This window comes from Xiphophorus maculatus, chromosome 6 (genome assembly GCF_002775205.1).
Source record: "Xiphophorus maculatus strain JP 163 A chromosome 6, X_maculatus-5.0-male, whole genome shotgun sequence".
NCBI lineage: Eukaryota > Metazoa > Chordata > Actinopteri > Cyprinodontiformes > Poeciliidae > Xiphophorus > Xiphophorus maculatus.
Window position 1 is genome coordinate 19,183,474 of NC_036448.1, and position 20,855 is coordinate 19,204,328.

Sequence of the window (20,855 nt, forward strand, 5' to 3'; positions counted from 1 at the left end):
TAAATGGCATCAAGTATCAGGCTAAAAGTCAAAGCAACTCCAGCAGCCTTTGGTTTTAAGTTTTATTGACTTGAAATGAAAAGCAATTCAGAGACAAATGGATTTAGTTAGATATTTAATACAAATAAGACCACAAGCCACATATTGCTAATTTCATCAGGCCTGTATTTTTCTTCTTCTCACCAGAGATTTGTTTCTTCAAACATACTTTAAACCACATCTCTATACAAATCAAACACAGCATACGTATAAGGTGTTTATATTTGTCAGAAACAATCAAAGAGCAAGCATTACATCCAAACAAAACAAATTATGATATACATTTGTAAGAAATGACATGAACAAAAAAGGCATCGAGACAGAAAAATGTGATGATTAGCATATACACCGGATCCTGTTTCACAGTGAATATGAGCATTTTATATTATATATCCTGGAATCATAGAGGATGAAGTGTGATTCTTTCACACAAGATGCTTTACTTTCATAGAAAGAATGAAATTCCTTTTGTTAATTCTAAGATAAACGTATCTAACTTCAAACTTTGTAGAGAAGAAGCTAAGGAATCAAAAAACACACATCATATATCACAAAACATCAGAGCAACATTACTCGAACTAAGAGAAACTAGATGTAGCTATAGCTTTTACGTTGTGCTTTTTTTCTTTTTTTTCATCCACGTAATCTGGTTCCATTTGTTCCAACTCCGTCAGTTCTCTAAAGCACATCCTATGTCGTACTCGGGAGAAAGATATGATCCTGGTCATTAAATCATGTTCTTCGAAATCACACATAAAGCCAAGGAAGAGCTTCAAAAAGCTTCCCGGACAGAGTCAAGTATTTCCTGTTTATGTCCAAACTAGAACTAATGTCTCTTCCTCTGCTCATCAAAGAAACTCCATCGGTTCTCATATTATCTGTCATACAAATAAACATGCACAACTACACAAGCATAATGAAGCTACAGGGGGGATCGGAATGACAGCCTTATGTTAGTTTTAAGATTTCATTCTCAGTTTTGACTGGCAAAACAAGAAAACCCTCCACTGTTAAACACTTCTTCAAATCATTATATTTGAGATAAAACTGATAGATGTTAAAGATAAAACTAGAACTCTTGATTTTGTAATAATGGCATACTTTAGGTTACTTCCTATGAAGTGCATGTTGGTTAGATGCAAGTGTTTAAGTCTGCAGCTTAGACAAAGTGCATTGGACAAGTCTCGGAAAAGCCACTGAGGGAGAATAAAGGAGTGCAGAACACTGCCACCCCACCAGCAGCACTCAGTGATTAGGTAAGCACACATACATGCATGTAGACACACACACACACACACACACACACACCAACATCCTATAATCTTTCATAGAAGAAGCTTTCAAACGGAAATCCCTAATTTTTAAGCTGCTTTCGGATCAGCCCATCTTCGCTGTCGCAACTTGAGCGTCATCGCTTATATTTACATGTATTAATACTTGAGCTGTGGACTTTGAGGTTTGCTAGGAATCTTTATGTGCCTTACATGTCGAGAGCTTCACCATTAAATAAAATAAACAGCTTGCTGTGGGAGACATGACTGAAGAGAGATCGGACAAAGCTGAGCAGCTCTGGTTAAGCGCGTAAGAATTTGTGGCCAACCACACAAAATACCATTTTAAGCATTTTCTCATTGCACTGGAGATAAATTACTTTTTTCCTGACAGGCAATGGAATTACAACAGAAATCAATAACTTAATATATTAATTTTAAATAATGACTGTTAACAGAACACATCTGGTCTGTATAGCTTGTACAACAGAACAAACATTTTACAACAACCGCTGGACAATATACCATGAAGCTGCTTCATTTTTGCCACAACTAAGTGCGGATCCATACATTCTTGGCATACTCTGAGTTTTTACCTCGATTACAAACAATATCAAACATAACTCACTGCGCATGTAGTTCATGACCTTTAGAAGAAGCCAACAGAAATGTGCGATGTAATTAAAGAGTGTCAGAAAAATTTTACTTCAAGCAGCATTGCTACAGTAGGCTCCTGCAAACTAATGAGTTCGAGCATCACGGTTGGGGAAATCTAACACCAACCAGCTATTACAATCATTGTTCACTTTTTTGTCAGGTCACACTACGCCTGCTTAGTGCCAAACTCCTCTCACACGGTATAATTAAGAAATGTGTAAAATGAAATGAAGAAAAGTAAACTGAGTGCCTTCTGAGCTACTAAAAGTATTTTGTTTGAAAAAAATATTTATTTTAGCTTGCTATCCCTGCACAACTCAACTACAGGCCGGTCGTCAAGTAGAGCGACCTGGCATTAGTAAGCGATTAGTCCGTTTTCCAGTGGTGAAGTTTGAGCTGATGTTAATCTCCACTCGTTAAAATAAATACAGTTTTCAAGTTATGTTTTAGTTTAGTCTTAACCCTGTTTCTCTGGTAATCGTAGAGCTGTGTGTGCCTAAGTGCTATTGGATCCACTTCACATGTGTTTAAGTTTAGTCCCACATAGATGAATGGCTGGGTGAGTGTGCAGCGTTAGAGCGGTTCATCGAGGTTGATTTCTGGTAGCGGCTGTCTCCAATAACAGAAGGAGCTAAATTCAGGCATCACAAAGGCTTCGTTCTGCTCCTTACTCAGCAGAGGGAAAACGTGCTCCACCAGCTCACTAAGTCTGCCGTAGCTGTGGACGGAAAGAAGCGTGTTAGCGAATTTTAGTCAGACGTATTATATTTATAGAAAAGCAGCTTACAAGAAGTGATGTACAACATTTATCCAATAGTAAAGGACCCCCAACATGCATTTAGGTAATGACTGTATGTAGGTATAACAAGGTTTTGAAAAGTTATATTTTATTGTAAGAGATGTTTTTATTTGATGATTGAGAGTAGTGGTCGCTCTTAAACCAACTTAATTTGAATCCAGGTGGTTCTGTTTGGTTAACCTGTGAGCAAATGGAAAATTGAACTTTTGTTACTTTAAATAGGACCAGAAGCAGCAGAATTGCTCTTTAGTTTTCAGCTTGGCCAGAGTTCACAGTAGTTTTTTCAAGACAAAGACTAAGCTAAATGTCGACAAAATAAGTGTCCACAGAAGCATCTTTAGACAAACTGGAGAATAATTGAGACAATTACAAGCATGAGGTTACTTAAGGATGCAAGTTTAGAGCTTTGATGTTGAATGTGAGGAAGTGAAGAAAAGTCCCTGTGAGACCGTGATTTGCAGCATCAATCAGATCATTCTTTTTTTTTAAATTTACTCACGATGACTTGTTGCCCTTGGTCTGCTCCTGGATCAGCTCCCCTTTGGGGTTAACTGTGAAGATCCGACACAGCGGGACGCCAACCTCTTTATAGGCAAAAACATCCTGAATGGAGACAATGATAAGAGGCTTACTGCATATGCTGAAAATTAGAATTGAAACGAATCCAAATGAAGTGTTAAATGTCTTGGGCGTGCATGTTCTGCGGACGGAAATACACATAAGGGTCTCTTCACCCTCTTTTAAAAAATAGGGTGAAATTATAACCTCAATATAGAACATCTATAAAAGCCACACGAGAGAAACGTCGATAACCTCACATAAACATCCCCACTGATATGTCACTAACATTAATCACATATTTCCTGTTTTTGTTCCTCTAAGAGCATTCGATGGAAATATTTCAGCTGTTAGAATAGATCAGCTTTTGTGTTTGTTTATTTAATTTAGTTTTTTCCTGTGCTGAGCAACAAAGTTTCTATGGTTGCTTCATGGGGTGTATGTGTTTATACAGCTGAAGACAGAAGAGGATGATACTCTGCCCATGCTTCCCTCCCTTCCACATGAGGTCACACAGACTCAAACTTACCAAGTGACCTCAACTCTGGTTCAGCCCTGTACTGATTCCACTTGTTTGTGTCTGCTAACTGATAGCCAAAGAGTCATGTTGACATTGCAATACACCCTTGAGTGCAACAGCTTGTAATATAAAAAAAAGAAAAGGAAAAAAAAAAAAAAAATTAAAGCTGCAAGCAGCCTCGGGCGGCCCTCGCAGCAAGCGCCGCTCCGGCCTATTGGCCACCGCGGGGGTTCCAGCCACCGCAGAAGCTCTCGCACGATTTCCAGAGCCGCAGCCAACTCCCCACCGCAGAAGCTCTGCCGCAGTTTCTAGCACCGCCGCCCGCTAGCCGCCGCAGTAGCTGTCGCGCATTTTCTCCGCCCGTCCACCGGGCGACACGCGTGAATGCGTTCGGCGGCGCTCCCCGACGACTGTCAAAAAATCTGGTGCAGATCGGTCCATGCGTCGAGGAGATACAGCCCATGTATTAACTTAGGGGGCGCAGTGGAGTCAAATTACATCTCAAACCCGTCGGGCTCTTTAGAGGTGAACAAAGGTCATACATATCCAGTTTGACGCCAATCGGATGATCCATGCGTGAATTAGAGCCAAACGTATGCATATGGCGAGGGACTGATATTCGCCATTTGGCCACGCCCACACGGTTCAGCCAGCAGCGAGCATTGACAGAGTTTATCATCCGAATCACCTTGATTAGGTCAAGAGAGCCATAAACGGAGCTTTCCAAGTAAAAAAACGGCACTTCCGGTTCTGAGGGGGCGGGGCTTAGATGACGTCACAATATGATGACATAGGGTCGTCAGGGTCCCGCCAGGGTCACTCGTGCAAAGTTTGGTGCAGAAGCTATCGACCGTTCACAGTAGAATTACAAATTTTTAATTTTTTCCTACATTACAAAATTGAACTCTGTCTTTCCGTAGTGCAATGCTGCCCTCTGGTGTCGAATTACTGAAATAATGAAACTATTTCAGTAATTTCAGTAATTCGACACCAGAGGGCAGCATTGCACTACGGAATGATAAAGGATCCCCTTTGTAATTACATATTACACAGTCGATCACAGGGGAACTTTGAGCCCTGCTAACCCCGCTTCAACATGCTCCAAAACTCACCATATTGATAACTTTAAATCAGACATGCCTTATGATCAGACTGACCGAGTTTGAAGCCGATCAATCGAAATCCCTAGGAGGAGTTCGATCAAATACGAAGGCTCTAAATGTCAAAATCGAGGTCAAATGAACTTCAATCTAAAATGGCCGACTTCCTGTTGGGTTTAGAGCATGGCTCCAAGAGACTTTTTTGTACGTCCTGACAAGATACACATGTGTACCAAGTTTCGTAATTCTAGGATAAAGCATGGCTTGGGGCTGATTTTTTAAAATATTCCAGGGGGAGATGTAGAGAAATTAGGCCACGCCCACCAAATTTCGCTATGGATTCCTGTTCGGGGATGGATAAGGATCCATCCTAGTGAGTTTGGAGCAGCTCACCCCGAAACTGTGGAATTCAGAGCCAAACGAAATTCGATGGCGTTCGCAACGCCGCCACCCCCACCTGCTTCATCGCAGCCGGTCGGGGTTGGAATCCACAACACACCAACATGTCTTCTGTCTCTGGACACAGTTTCATGTTGATTAGGTCAAAGGGCTAAGATAACGACCGTCCACAGTAAAACATGACACTTCCTGTTCTCAGGGGGCGTGGCCTACGTAAAAAAATAATTTCACCACAGGGTATTTTAGGTAACCCCATAACGATCAATCCCAGAAAGTTTGGTCCCTCTATGTGTTTTTGTATAGGAAATATAAGAGTTTCGTGTTTCATGGCGAGTAGGTGAACTTTGACCCCTGGTAACCCCCCTTCAGCAAGCTCATACAGTCACCAATTTGATAACTTTAAATCAGACATGCCTTATGATCAGACTGACCGAGTTTGAAGCCGATCGATCGAAATCCCTAGGAGGAGTTCGATCAAATGCAAAGGCTGTAAACGTCAAACTCGAGGTCCAAAATGGACCTTCAATCCAAAATGGCCGACTTCCTGTTGGGTTTAGAGCATGGCTCCAAGAGACTTTTTTGTACGTCCTGACAAGATACACATGTGTACCAAGTTTCGTAATTCTAGGATAAAGCATGGCTTGGGGCTGATTTTTTAAAATATTCTAGGGGGAGATGTAGAGAAATTAGGCCACGCCCACCAAATTTCGCTATGGATTCCTGTTGGCGGGTGTATAAGGATCCATCCTAGTGAGTTTGGAGCAGCTCTCCCCGAAACTGTGGAATTCAGAGCCAAACGAAATTCGATGGCGTTCGCAACGCCGCCACGCCCACCTGCTTCATCGCAGCCGGTCGGGGTTGGAATCCACAACACACCAACATGTCTTCTGTCTCTGGACACAGTTTCATGTTGATTAGGTCAAAGGGCTAAGATAGCGACCGTTCACAGTAAAACATTACACTTCCGGCTCTCAGGGGGCGTGGCCTACGTAAAAAAAAAATTTCACTGCAGGGTATTATAGGACACCCGATGCCGATCAATCACTGAAAGTTTGGTCCCTCTATGTGTTTTTGTTTTTGAAATATAAGAGGTTTTTGTTTCATGGCGTGTAGGTGAACTTTGACCCCTGGTAACCCCCCTTCAACATGCTCCAAAACTCACCAATTTGATAACTTTAAATCAGACATGCCTTATGATCAGACTGACCGAGTTTGAAGCCGATCAATCGAAATCCCTAGGAGGAGTTCGATCAAATACGAAGGCTGTAAACGTCAAACTCGAGGTAAAAAATGGACCTTCAATACAAAATGGCCGACTTCCTGTGATACTTGCACTATGACATTACTTGTAAATTCTGAGCGTCTTAGTGAGCTCTACAACTGTACCGAATTTCAAGTCTCTACGATGAAGTAAGTGAATAGCAATGGGTCTGTTGAAAATTGCTAGTTGCCGCCGTTGAGCAATTTTTTTTGCGATTTTTGCGGCGACCTTAAAATTCAAAATTTTTAAACCGCCTAGTCGCTTCCGCCAAGTTTGGTGAGTTTTTGAATATGATAAAGCCCCCAAAAAGGCGCACGAAGAGGGGGTAAGAATAATAATTAAAGCTGCAAGCAGCCTCGGGCGGCCCTCGCAGCAAGCGCCGCTCCGGCCTATTGGCCACCGCGGGGGTTCCGGCCACCGCAGAAGCTCTCGCGCGTTTTCCAGAGCCGCAGCCAACTCCCCACCGCAGAAGCTCCGCCGCAGTTTCTAGCACCGCCGCCCGCCAGCCGCCGCAGTAGCTGTCGCGCATTTTCCCCGCCCGGCCACCGGGCGACACGCGTGAATGCGTTCGGCGGCGCTCCCCGACGACTGTCGAAAAATCTGGTGCAGATCGGTCGATGCGTCGAGGAGATACGGCCGATGTATTAACTTAGGGGGCGCAGTGGACCAAATTACATTTCAATCCCGTTGGGCTCTTTAGAGGTGAACAAAGGTCATACATATCCAGTTTGGAGCCAATCGGATGATCCATGTGTGAATTAGAGCCAAACGTATGAATATGGCGAGGGACTGATATTCGCCGTTTGGCCACGACCACATGGTTCAGCCAGAAGCGAGCAATGACAGACCTCATCATCCGAATCATCTTGATTAGGTCAAGAGAGCCATAAACGGAGCTTTCCAAGGAAAAAAACGGCACTTCCGGTTCCGAGGGGGCGGGGCTTAGATGACGTCATAATATGATGACATAGGGTCGTCAGGGATCCCGCCATGGTCACTCGTGCAAAGTTTGGTGCAGAAGCTATCGACCGTTCACAGTAGAATTACAAATTTTTAATTTTTTCCTACATTACAAAATTGAACTCTGTAGGGCAATGCTGCCCTCTGGTGTCGAATTACTGAAATAATGAAACTATTTCAGTAATTTCAGTTATTCGACACCAGAGGGCAGCATTGCCCTACACATGACAAAGCCCTTTGTATTACACAGTCGATCACAGGGGAACTTTGAGCCTTGCTAACCCCCCTTCCACATGTTCAAATGTCACCATATTGATAACTTTGAATCAGACATGCCTTATGATCAGACTGACCGAGTTTGAAGTCGATCAATCGAAATCCCTAGGAGGAGTTCGATCAAATACGAAGGCTGTAAAAGTCAAAATCGAGGTCAAATGAAATTCAATCTAAAATGGCCGACTTCCTGTTGGGTTTAGAGCATGGCTCTAAGAGACTTTTTTGTACGTCCCGACAAGATACACATGTGTACCAAGTTTCGTAATTCTAGGATAAAGCATGGCATGGGGCTGTTCATTTAAAATACTCTAGGGGTCGCTATAGAGAAATTAGGCCACGCCCACCAAATTTTGTTATGAATTCCTGTCGGTGGGTGTACAAGGATCCATCCTAGTGAGTTTGAAGCAGCTGGGCCCGAAATTGTGGAATTCAGAGCCAAACGAAATTCGACGGCGTTCGCAACGCCGCCACGCCCACCTGCTTCATCGCAGCCGGTCGGGGTTGGAATAACTCAACACACCAACATGTCTTCTGTCTCTGGACACAGTTTCATGTTGATTAGGTCAAAGGGCTAAGATAGCGACCGTTCACAGTAAAACATGACACTTCCTGTTCTCAGGGGGCGTGGCCTACTTAAAAAAATAATTTCACCACAGGGTATTTTAGGACACCCGATGACGATCAATCAATGAAAGTTTGGTCCCTCTCTGTGTTTTTGTATAGGAAATATAAGAGTTTCGTGTTTCATGGCGAGTAGGTGAACTTTGACCCCTGCTAACCCCCCTTCAGCAAGCTCATACAGTCACCAATTTGATAACTTTAAATCAGACATGCCTTATGATCAGACTGACCGAGTTTGAAGCCGATCAATCGAAATCCCTAGGAGGAGTTCGATCAAATACGAAGGCTGTAAACGTCAAACTCGAGGTCCAAAATGGACCTTCAATACAACATGGCCGACTTCCTGTTGGGTTTAGAGCATGGCTCCAAGAGACTTTTTTGTACGTCCTGAAAAGATACACATATGTACCAAGTTTCGTAATTCTAGGATAAAGCATGGCCTGGGGCTGTTCATTTAAAATACTCTAGGGGTCGCTATAGAGAAATTAGGCCACGCCCACCAAATTTTGTTATGAATTCCTGTCGGTGGGTGGATAAGGATCCATCCTAGTGAGTTTGGAGCAGCTGGGCCCGAAATTGTGGAATTCAGAGCCAAACGAAATTCGACAGCGTTCGCAACGCCGCCACGCCCACCTGCTTCATCGCAGCCGGTCGGGGTTGGATTACTCAACACACCAACATGTCTTCTGTCTCTGGACACAGTTTCATGTTGATTAGGTCAAAGGGCTAAGATAGCGACCGTTCACAGTAAAACATGACACTTCCTGTTCTCAGGGGGCGTGGCCTACTTAAAAAAATAATTTCACCACAGGGTATTTTAGGACACCCGATGACGACCAATCTCTGAAAGTTTGGTCCCTCTCTGTGTTTTTGTATAGGAAATATAAGAGTTTCGTGTTTCATGGCGAGTAGGTGAACTTTGACCCCTGCTAACCACCCTTCAACATACTCCAAAACTCACCAATTTGATAACTTTAAATCAAACATGCCTTATGATCAGACTGACCAAGTTTGAAGCCGATCAATCGAAATCCCTAGGAGGAGTTCGATCAAATACGAAGGCTGTAAACGTCAAAATCGAGGAAAAAAATGGACGTTCAAGACAAAATGGCCGACTTCCTGTGATAGTTGGCTAATAACATTAAATGTAAGTTCTGAGTCTTTTGGTGAGCTCTACAAGTGTACCAAATTTCATGTCTCTACGATGAAATACGTTCATACCATTGTGTCAACAGAAAATTGCTAGTTGCCGCCGTTGAGCAATTTTTTTTGCGATTTTTGCGACAACCTTAAAATTCAAAATTTTTAATTTTTCTAGTCGCGACCGCCAAGTTTGGTGAGTTTTTGAATATGATAAAGCCCCCAAAAAGGCACACGAAGAGGTGGGAAGAATAATAATAATAATAATAATAATAAACAGTACAGATACAATAGGCCTTCGCAGCGCTTTGCTGCTCGGGCCTAATTAAAGCTGCAAGCAGCCTCGGGCGGCCCTCGCAGCAAGCGCCGCTCCGGCCTATTGGCCACCGCGGGGGTTCCGGCCACCGCAGAAGCTCTCGCGCGCTTTCCAGAGCCGCAGCCTGCTCCCCACCGCGGAAGCTCTGCCGCAGATTCCAGCATCGCCGCCCGCCAGCCGCCGCAGAAGCTGTCGCGCATTTTCCCCGCCCGTCCACCGGGCGACAGGCGTGAATGCGTTCAGCGGCGCTCCCCGACGACTGTCAAAAAATCTGGTGCAGATCGGTTGATGCGTCGAGGAGATACGGCCGATGTATCAACTTAGGGGGCGCAGTGGAGTCAAATTACATCTCAAACCCGTCGGGCTCTTTAGAGGTGAACAAAGGTCATACATGTCCAGTTTGGCGCCAATCGGATGATCCATGTGTGAATTAGAACCAAACGTATGTATATGGCGAGGGACTGATATTCGCCATTTGGCCACGCCCACACGGTTCAGCCAGCTGCGAGCATTGACAGAGTTTATCATCCAAATCATCTTGATTAGGTCAAGAGAGCCATAAACAGAGCTTTCCAAGGAAAAAAACGGCACTTCCGGTTCCGAGGGGGCGGGGCTTAGATGACGTCATAATGTGATGACGTAGGATTGACGGGCAAGCCTCCAGGATCACTCAGGCCAAGTTTGATGCAGCTCGGTCAAAATATGTGGAAGGTAGAGGCAAACGTATACGAACGGCGTTGCCGCCATTGAAAACTGTTGGCACTTTAAAGCAAGCGAGACCAACTTCCTATCTGTCATCCAACACAGAATCACCTTGATTAGGTCAAGAGAGCCATAGATGAAAGTTTCCAAGGAAAAAAATAGCACTTCCTGTTCTGAGGGGGCGGGGCTTAGATGACGTCATAATCTGATGACATAGAATTTTCAGGTATCACACCAGCATCACTCAAGCCAAGTTTGGTGCAGCTCGGTCGAAACATGTGGAATCTAGAAGCAAACGTATGGCATCGGCGTTACAGGTCACTTCGCCACGCCGCCACACCCAGCTGCTTCATCGCAGCCGGTCAGGGCTTGGATCCACAACACACCAACATGTCTTCTGTCTCTGGACACAGTTTCATGTTGATTAGGTCAAAGGGCTAAGATAGCGACCGTTCACAGTAAAACATGACACTTCCTGTTCTCAGGGGGCGTGGCCTAAGTGATGTCATCATTTCACCACAGGGTATTTTAGGACACCCGATGACGGCCAATCACTGAACGTTTGGTGTCTCTGTGAGTTTCTGTGCAGGATATATAAGAGTTTGGTGTTTCATGGCGAGTAGGTGAACTTTGACCCCTGGTAACCCCCCTTCAGCAAGCTCATACAGTCACCAATTTGATAACTTTAAATCAAACATGCCTTATGATCAGACTGACCGAGTTTGAAGCCGATCAATCGAAATCCCTAGGAGGAGTTCGATCAAATACGAAGGCTGTAAACGTCAAACTCGAGGTCCAAAATGGACCTTCAATAGAAAATGGCCGACTTCCTGTTGGGTTTCGACCATGGCTCTAATAGACTTTTTTGTACGTCCTGACAAGATACACATATGTACCAAGTTTCGTAATTCTAGGTTAAAGCATGGCTTGGGGCTGTTCATTTAAAATACTCTAGGGGGCGCTATAGATAAATTAGGCCACGCCCACCAAATTTTGTTATGAATTCCTGTCGGTGGGTGGATAAGGATCCATCCTAGTGAGTTTGGAGCAGCTGGGCCCGAAATTGTGGAATTCAGAGCCAAACGTATGGCAACAGCGTTACAGGTCACTTCGCCACGCCGCCACGCCCACCTGCTATGTCAAAGCCGGTCGGGGTTGGAATGCTCAACACACCAACATGTCTTCTGTCTCTGGACACAGTTTCATGTTGATGAGGTCAAAGGGCTAAGATAGCGACCGTTCACAGTAAAACATGACACTTCCTGTTCTCAGGGGGCGTGGCCTAAGTGATGTCATCATTTCACCACAGGGTATTTTAGGACACCCGATGACGATCAATCAGTGAAAGTTTGGTCCCTCTATGTGTTTTTATATAGGAAATATAAGAGTTTCGTGTTTCATGGCGAGTAGGTGAACTTTGACCCCTGCTAACCCCCCTTCAGCATGCTCCAAAACTCACCAATTTGATAACTTTAAATCAAACATGCCTTATGATCAGACTGACCGAGTTTGAAGTCGATCAATCGAAATCCCTAGGAGGAGTTCGATCAAATACGAAGGCTGTAAACGTCAAACTCGAGGTAAAAAATGGACGTTCAATACAAAATGGCCGACTTTCTGTGATAGTTGGCTTATAACATTCAATGTAAGTTCTGAGTCTTTTGGTGAGCTCTACAAGTGTACCAAATTTCATGTCTCTACGATGAAGTACGTTCATACCATTGTGTCAACAGAAAATTGCTAGTTGCCGCCGTTCAGCAATTTTTTTTGCGATTTTTGCGACAACCTTAAAATTCAAAATTTTTAAATTTTCTAGTCGCGACCGCCAAGTTTGGTGAGTTTTTGAATATGATAAAGCCCCCAAAAAGGCTCCTCTTTAGGGGGGCAGAATCGTAATAATAATTAAAGCTGCAAGCAGCCTCGGGCGGCCCTCGCAGCAAGCGCCGCTCCGGCCTATTGGCCACCGCGGGGGTTCCAGCCACCGCAGAAGCTCTCGCATGATTTCCAGAGCCGCAGCTAACTCCCCACCGCAGAAGCTCTGCCGCAGTTTCCAGCACCGCCGCCCGCTAGCCGCCGCAGAAGCTGTCGCGCATTTTCCACGCCCGTCCACCGGGCGACACGCGTGAATGCGTTCGGCGGCGCTCCCCGACGACTGTCAAAAAATCTGGTGCAGATCGGTCGATGCGTCGAGGAGATACAGCCGATGTATTAACTTAGGGGGCGCAGTGGAGCCAAATTACATCTCAATCCCGTTGGGCTCTTTAGAGGTGAACAAAGGTCATACATATCCAGTTTGGAGCCAATCGGATGATCCATGCTTGAATTAGAGCCAAACGTATGAATATGGCGAGGGACTGATATTCGCCATTTGGCCACGCCCACACGGTTCAGCCCGCAGCGAGCAATGACAGAGCTCATCATCCGAATCATCTTGATTAGGTCAAGAGAGCCATAAACGGAGCTTTCCAAGGAACAAAACGGCACTTCCGGTTCCGAGGGGGCGGGGCTTAGATGACGTCATAATGTGATGACGTAGGATCGACGGGCAAGCCTCCAGGATCACTCAGGCCAAGTTTGATGCAGCTCGGTCAAAATATGTGGAATGTAGAGGCAAACGTATACGAACGGCGTTGCCGCCATTGAAAACTCTTGGCACTTTAAAGCAAGCGAGACCAACTTCCTATCTGTCATCCAACACAGAATCACCTTGATTAGGTCAAGAGAGCCATAAACAGAGCTTTCCAAGGAAAAAAACGGCACTTCCGGTTCCGAGGGGGCGGGGCTTAGATGACGTCATAATCTGATGACATAGAATTTTCAGACATCACACCAGCATCACTCAAGCCAAGTTTGGTGCAGCTCGGTCGAAACATGTGGAATCTAGAAGCAAAAGTATGGCATCGGCGTTACAGGTCACTTCGCCACGCCGCCACGCCCAGCTGCTATCTCAAAGCCGGTCAGGGTTGGAAACCTCAACACACCAACATGTCTTCTGTCTCTGGACACAGGTTCATGTTGATTAGGTCAAAGGGCTAAGAGAGCGACCGTTCACAGTAAAACATGACACTTCCTGTTCTCAGGGGGCGTGGCCTACGTGATGTCATCATTTGACCATATGGTATTGTAGGCCACCTGATGACGATCAATCACTGAAAGTTTGGAGTCTCTGTGAGTTTTTGTGTTAGAAATACCAATTTTTCATTTTTTCCTGTGTATTACAAAATCGAAGAATTTCATCTGCAGGGCAATGCTGCCCTCTGGTGTCGAATTACTGAAATAATGAAACTATTTCAGTGGCCAGCAGAGGGCAGCATTGCCCTACAAACGACGAACATGTACTGTTTATTATGTAATTACACAGAAGATCTCTCTAATTCATTCTGAGGGGGCGGGGCTTAGATGACGTCATAATATGATGACATAGCATTGTCAGGCATCACAACAGCATCACTGAGGCCAAGTTTGGTGCAGCTCGGTCGAAACATGTGGAATCTAGAAGCAAACGTATGGCATCGGCGTTACAGGTCACTTCGCCACGCCGCCACACCCAGCTGCTTCATCGCAGCCGGTCAGGGCTTGAATCCACAACACACCAACATGTCTTCTGTCTCTGGACACAGTTTCATGTTGATTAGGTCAAAGGGCTAAGATAGCGACCGTTCACAGTAAAACATGACACTTCCTGTTCTCAGGGGGCGTGGCCTAAGCGATGTCATAATTTCACCACAGGGTATTTTAGGACACCTATTGTTGATCAATAACTGAAAATTTGGTGTCTCTGTGAGTTTCTGTGCAGGATATATAAGAGTTTCGTGTTTCATGGCGAGTAGGTGAACTTTGACCCCTGGTAACCCCCCTTCAGCAAGCTCATACAGTCACCAATTTGATAACTTTAAATCAGACATGCCTTATGATCAGACTGACCGAGTTTGAAGCCGATCAATCGAAATCCCTAGGAGGAGTTCGATCAAATACGAATGCTGTAAACGTCAAAATCGAGGTCAAATGAAATTCAATCTAAAATGGCCGACTTCCTGTTGGGTTTAGAGCATGGCTCTAAGAGACTTTTTTGTACGTCCCGACAAGATACACATGTGTACCAAGTTTCGTAATTCTAGGTTTAAGCATGGCTTGGGGCTGTTCATTTAAAATACTCTAGGGGTCGCTATAGAGAAATTAGGCCACGCCCACCAAATTTTGTTATGAATTCCTGTCGGTGAGTGGATAAGGATCCATCCTAGTGAGTTTGGAGCAGCTGGGCCCGAAATTGTGGAATTCAGAGCCAAACGTATGGCAACGGCGTTACAGGTCACTTCGCCACGCCGCCACGCCCACCTGCTATGTCAAAGCCGGTCAGGGTTGGAATCCTCAACACACCAACATGTCTTCTGTCTCTGGACCCAGTTTCATGTTGATTAGGTCAAAGGGCTAAGATAGCGACCGTTCACAGTAAAACATGACACTTCCTGTTCTCAGGGGGCGTGGCCTAAGTGATGTCATCATTTGACCATAGGGTATTGTAGGGCACCCGATGACGATCAATCACTGAAAGTTTGGTCCCTCTATGTGTTTTTGTATAGGAAATATAAGAGTTTCGTGTTTCATGGCGAGTAGGTGAACTTTGACCCCTGCTAACCCCCCTTCAACATGCTCCAAAACTCACCAATTTGATAACTTTAAATCAAACATGCCTTATGATCAGACTGACCGAGTTTGAAGTCGATCAATCGAAATCCCTAGGAGGAGTTCGATCAAATACGAAGGCTGTAAACGTCAAAATCGAGGTAAAAAATGGACGTTCAAGACAAAATGGCCGACTTTCTGTGATAGTTGGCTTATAACATTAAATGTAAGTTCTGAGTCTTTTGGTGAGCTCTACAGGTGTACCAAATTTCATGTCTCTACGATGAAGTACGTTCATACCATTGTGTCAACATAAAATTGCTAGTTGCCGCCGTTCTGCAATTTTTTTTGCGATTTTTGCGACAACCTTAAAATTCAAAATTTTTAAATTTTCTAGTTGCGACCGCCAAGTTTGGTGAGTTTTTGAATATAATAAAGCCCCCAAAAAGGCACACGAAGAGGGGGGCAGAATCGTAATAATAATAAGAAACAGTACAGAAACAATAGGCCTTCGCAGCGCTTTGCTGCTCGGGCCTAATAAGAAACAGTACAGATACAATAGGCCTTCGCAGCGCTTTGCTGCTCGGGCCTAATTAAAGCTGCAAGCAGCCTCGGGCGGCCCTCGCAGCAAGCGCCGCTCCGGCCTATTGGCCACCGCGGGGGTTCCGGCCACCGCAGAAGCTCTCGCGCGTTTTCCAGAGCCGCAGCCAACTCCCCACCGCAGAAGCTCCGCCGCAGTTTCTAGCACCGCCGCCCGCTAGCCGCCGCAGTAGCTGTCGCGCATTTTCTCCGCCCGTCCACCGGGCGACACGCGTGAATGCGTTCGGCGGCGCTCCCCGACGACTGTCAAAAAATCTGGTGCAGATCGGTCCATGCGTCGAGGAGATACGGCCGATGTATTACCTTAGGGGGCGCAGTGGAGTCAAATTACATCTCAAACCCGTCGGGCTCTTTAGAGGTGAACAAAGATCATACATATCCAGTTTGGTGCCAATCGGATGATCCATGCGTGAATTAGAGCCAAACGTATGCATATGGCGAGGGACTGATATTCGCCATTTGGCCACGCCCACACGGTTCAGCCAGCAGCGAGCATTGACAGAGTTTATCATCCGAATCACCTTGATTAGGTCAAGAGAGCCATAAACAGAGCTTTCCAAGGAAAAAAACGGCACTTCCGGTTCTGAGGGGGCGGGGCTTAGATGACGTCATAATATGATGACATAGGGTCGTCAGTGTCCCGCCAGGGTCACTCGTGCAAAGTTTGGTGCAGAAGCTATCGACCGTTCACAGTAGAATTACAAATTTTTAATTTTTTCCTACATTACAACATTGAACTTTCATTCCGTAGGGCAATGCTGCCCTCTGGTGTCGAATTACTGAAATAATGAAACTATTTCAGTAATTTCAGTAATTCGACACCAGAGGGCAGCATTGCACTACGGAATGATAAAGGATCCCCTTTGTAATTACATATTACACAGTCGATCACAGGGGAACTTTGAGCCCTGCTAACCCCACTTCAACATGCTCCAAAACTCACCATATTGATAACTTTAAATCAGACATGCCTTATGATCAGACTGACCGAGTTTGAAGCCGATCAATCGAAATCCCTAGGAGGAATTCGATCAAATACGAAGGCTCTAAATGTCAAAATCGAGGTCAAATGAACTTCAATCTAAAATGGCCGACTTCCTGTTGGGTTTAGAGCATGGCTCCAAGAGACTTTTTTGTACGTCCTGACAAGATACACATGTGTACCAAGTTTCGTAATTCTAGGATAAAGCATGGCTTGGGGCTGATTTTTTAAAATATTCCAGGGGGAGATGTAGAGAAATTAGGCCACGCCCACCAAATTTCGCTATGGATTCCTGTTCGGGGATGGATAAGGATCCATCCTAGTGAGTTTGGAGCAGCTCACCCCGAAACTGTGGAATTCAGAGCCAAACGAAATTCGATGGCGTTCGCAACGCCGCCACGCCCACCTGCTTCATCGCAGCCGGTCGGGGTTGGAATCCACAACACACCAACATGTCTTCTGTCTCTGGACACAGTTTCATGTTGATTAGGTCAAAGGGCTAAGATAACGACCGTTCACAGTAAAACATGACACTTCCTGTGCTCAGGGGGCGTGGCCTACGTAAAAAAATAATTTCACCACAGGGTATTTTAGGTAACCCCATAACGATCAATCCCAGAAAGTTTGGTCCCTCTATGTGTTTTTGTATAGGAAATATAAGAGTTTCGTGTTTCATGGCGAGTAGGTGAACTTTGACCCCTGGTAACCCCCCTTCAGCAAGCTCATACAGTCACCAATTTGATAACTTTAAATCAGACATGCCTTATGATCAGACTGACCGAGTTTGAAGCCGATCAATCGAAATCCCTAGGAGGAGTTCGATCAAATGCAAAGGCTGTAAACGTCAAACTCGAGGTCCAGAATGGACCTTCAATACAAAATGGCCGACTTCCTGTTGGGTTTAGAGCATGGCTCTAAGAGACTTTTTTGTACGTCCCGACAAGATACACATGTGTACCAAGTTTCGTAATTCTAGGTTTAAGCATGGCTTGGGGCTGTTCATTTAAAATACTCTAGGGGTCGCTATAGAAAAATTAGGCCACGCCCACCAAATATCGCTATGGATTCCTGTTCGGGGATGGATAAGGATCCATCCTAGTGAGTTTGGAGCAGCTCACCCCGAAACTGTGGAATTCAGAGCCAAACGAAATTCGATGGCGTTCGCAACGCCGCCACGCCCACCTGCTTCATCGCAGCCGGTCGGGGTTGGAATCCACAACACACCAACATGTCTTCTGTCTCTGGACACAGTTTCATGTTGATTAGGTCAAAGGGCTAAGATAGCGACCGTTCACAGTAAAACATTACACTTCCTGCTCTCAGGGGGCGTGGCCTACATAAAAAAAAAATTTCACTGCAGGGTATTTTAGGACACCTGATGTCGATCAATCACTGAAAGTTTGGTCCCTCTATGTGTTTTTGTATAGGAAATATAAGAGGTTTTTGTTTCATGGCGTGTAGGTGAACTTTGACCCCTGGTAACCCCCCTTCAACATGCTCCAAAACTCACCAATTTGATAACTTTAAATCAGACATGCCTTATGATCAGACTGACCGAGTTTGAAGCCGATCAATCGAAATCCCTAGGAGGAGTTCGATCAAATGCGAAGGCTGTAAACGTCAAACTCGAGGTAAAAAATGGACCTTCAATACAAAATGGCCGACTTCCTGTGATACTTGCACTATGACATTACTTGTAAATTCTGAGCGTCTTAGTGAGCTCTACAACTGTACCGAATTTCAAGTCTCTACGATGAAGTAAGTGAATAGCAATGGGTCTGTTGAAAATTGCTAGTTGCCGCCGTTGAGCAATTTTTTTTGCGATTTTTGCGGCGACCTTAAAATACGTAAATTTGAGCGTCGCTGTATGCGTCCGCCAAGTTTGGTGAGTTTTTGAATATGATAAAGCCCCCAAAAGGGCAATTCATTTGTAGGGAAGAAAAATAATAATAAACAGTACAGATACAATAGGCCTTCGCAGCGCTTTGCTGCTCGGGCCTAATTAAAGCTGCAAGCAGCCTCGGGCGGCCCTCGCAGCAAGCGCCGCTCCGGCCTATTGGCCACCGCGGGGGTTCCGGCCACCGCAGAAGCTCTCGCGCGTTTTCCAGAGCCGCAGCCAACTCCCCACCGCAGAAGCTCCGCCGCAGTTTCTAGCACCGCCGCCCGCTAGCCGCCGCAGTAGCTGTCGCGCATTTTCTCCGCCCGTCCACCGGGCGACACGCGTGAATGCGTTCGGCGGCGCTCCCCGACGACTGTCAAAAAATCTGGTGCAGATCGGTCCATGCGTCGAGGAGATACGGCCGATGTATTACCTTAGGGGGCGCAGTGGAGTCAAATTACATCTCAAACCCGTCGGGCTCTTTAGAGGTGAACAAAGATCATACATATCCAGTTTGGTGCCAATCGGATGATCCATGCGTGAATTAGAGCCAAACGTATGCATATGGCGAGGGACTGATATTCGCCATTTGGCCACGCCCACACGGTTCAGCCAGCAGCGAGCATTGACAGAGTTTATCATCCGAATCACCTTGATTAGGTCAAGAGAGCCATAAACAGAGCTTTCCAAGGAAAAAAACGGCACTTCCGGTTCTGAGGGGGCGGGGCTTAGATGACGTCATAATATGATGACATAGGGTCGTCAGTGTCCCGCCAGGGTCACTCGTGCAAAGTTTGGTGCAGAAGCTATCGACCGTTCACAGTAGAATTACAAATTTTTAATTTTTTCCTACATTACAACATTGAACTTTCATTCCGTAGGGCAATGCTGCCCTCTGGTGTCGAATTACTGAAATAATGAAACTATTTCAGTAATTTCAGTAATTCGACACCAGAGGGCAGCATTGCACTACGGAATGATAAAGGATCCCCTTTGTAATTACATATTACACAGTCGATCACAGGGGAACTTTGAGCCCTGCTAACCCCACTTCAACATGCTCCAAAACTCACCATATTGATAACTTTAAATCAGACATGCCTTATGATCAGACTGACCGAGTTTGAAGCCGATCAATCGAAATCCCTAGGAGGAATTCGATCAAATACGAAGGCTCTAAATGTCAAAATCGAGGTCAAATGAACTTCAATCTAAAATGGCCGACTTCCTGTTGGGTTTAGAGCATGGCTCCAAGAGACTTTTTTGTACGTCCTGACAAGATACACATGTGTACCAAGTTTCGTAATTCTAGGATAAAGCATGGCTTGGGGCTGATTTTTAAAATATTCCAGGGGGAGATGTAGAGAAATTAGGCCACGCCCACCAAATTTCGCTATGGATTCCTGTTCGGGGATGGATAAGGATCCATCCTAGTGAGTTTGGAGCAGCTCACCCCGAAACTGTGGAATTCAGAGCCAAACGAAATTCGATGGCGTTCGCAACGCCGCCACGCCCACCTGCTCATCATCGCAGCCGGTCGGGGTTGGAATCCACAACACACCAACATGTCTTCTGTCTCTGGACACAGTTTCATGTTGATTAGTCAAAGGGCTAAGATAACGACCGTTCACAGTAAAACATGACACTTCCTGTGCTCAGGGGCGTGGCCTACGTAAAAAAATAATTTCACCACAGGGTATTTTAGGTAACCCCATAACGATCAATCCCAGAAAGTTTGGTCCCTCTATGTGTTTTTGTATAGGAAATATAAGAGTTTCGTGTTTCATGGCGAGTAGGTGAACTTTGACCCCTGGTAACCCCCCTTCAGCAAGCTCATACAGTCACCAATTTGAGAACTTTAAATCAGACATGCCTTATGATCAGACTGACCGAGTTTGAGCCGATCAATCGAAATCCCTAGGAGGAGTTCGATCAATGCAAAGGCTGTAAACGTCAACTCGAGGTCCAGAATGGACCTTCAATACAAAATGGCCGACTTCCTGTTGGGTTTAGAGCATGGCTCTAAGAGACTTTTTTGTACGTCCCGACAAGATACACATGTGTACCAAGTTTCGTAATTCTAGGTTTAAGCATGGCTTGGGGCTGTTCATTTAAAATACTCTAGGGGTCGCTATAGAAAAATTAGGCCACC

At 45.3% G+C, this 20,855-nt stretch overlaps 1 protein-coding gene across 4 annotated transcripts in view; it reads right to left on the reverse strand.

Moving 5' to 3' along the window:
* Positions 1-98: 98 nt before the first annotated feature.
* Positions 99-20,855, reverse strand: part of LOC102228807 (phosphatidate phosphatase LPIN2-like) — an 84,784-nt gene continuing 64,027 nt past the window's right edge. For all 4 annotated transcript variants that reach the window (XM_023335898.1, XM_023335897.1, XM_023335896.1 and 1 more), the window contains exons 19-20: positions 3,266-3,369; positions 99-2,685 (exon numbers count right to left, since the gene is read on the reverse strand). In XM_023335898.1, coding sequence (XP_023191666.1) covers positions 2,541-2,685; positions 3,266-3,369 — 249 coding nt within the window. In that variant the 3' untranslated portion in view covers positions 99-2,540. The remainder of the gene's footprint in view (positions 2,686-3,265; positions 3,370-20,855) is intronic.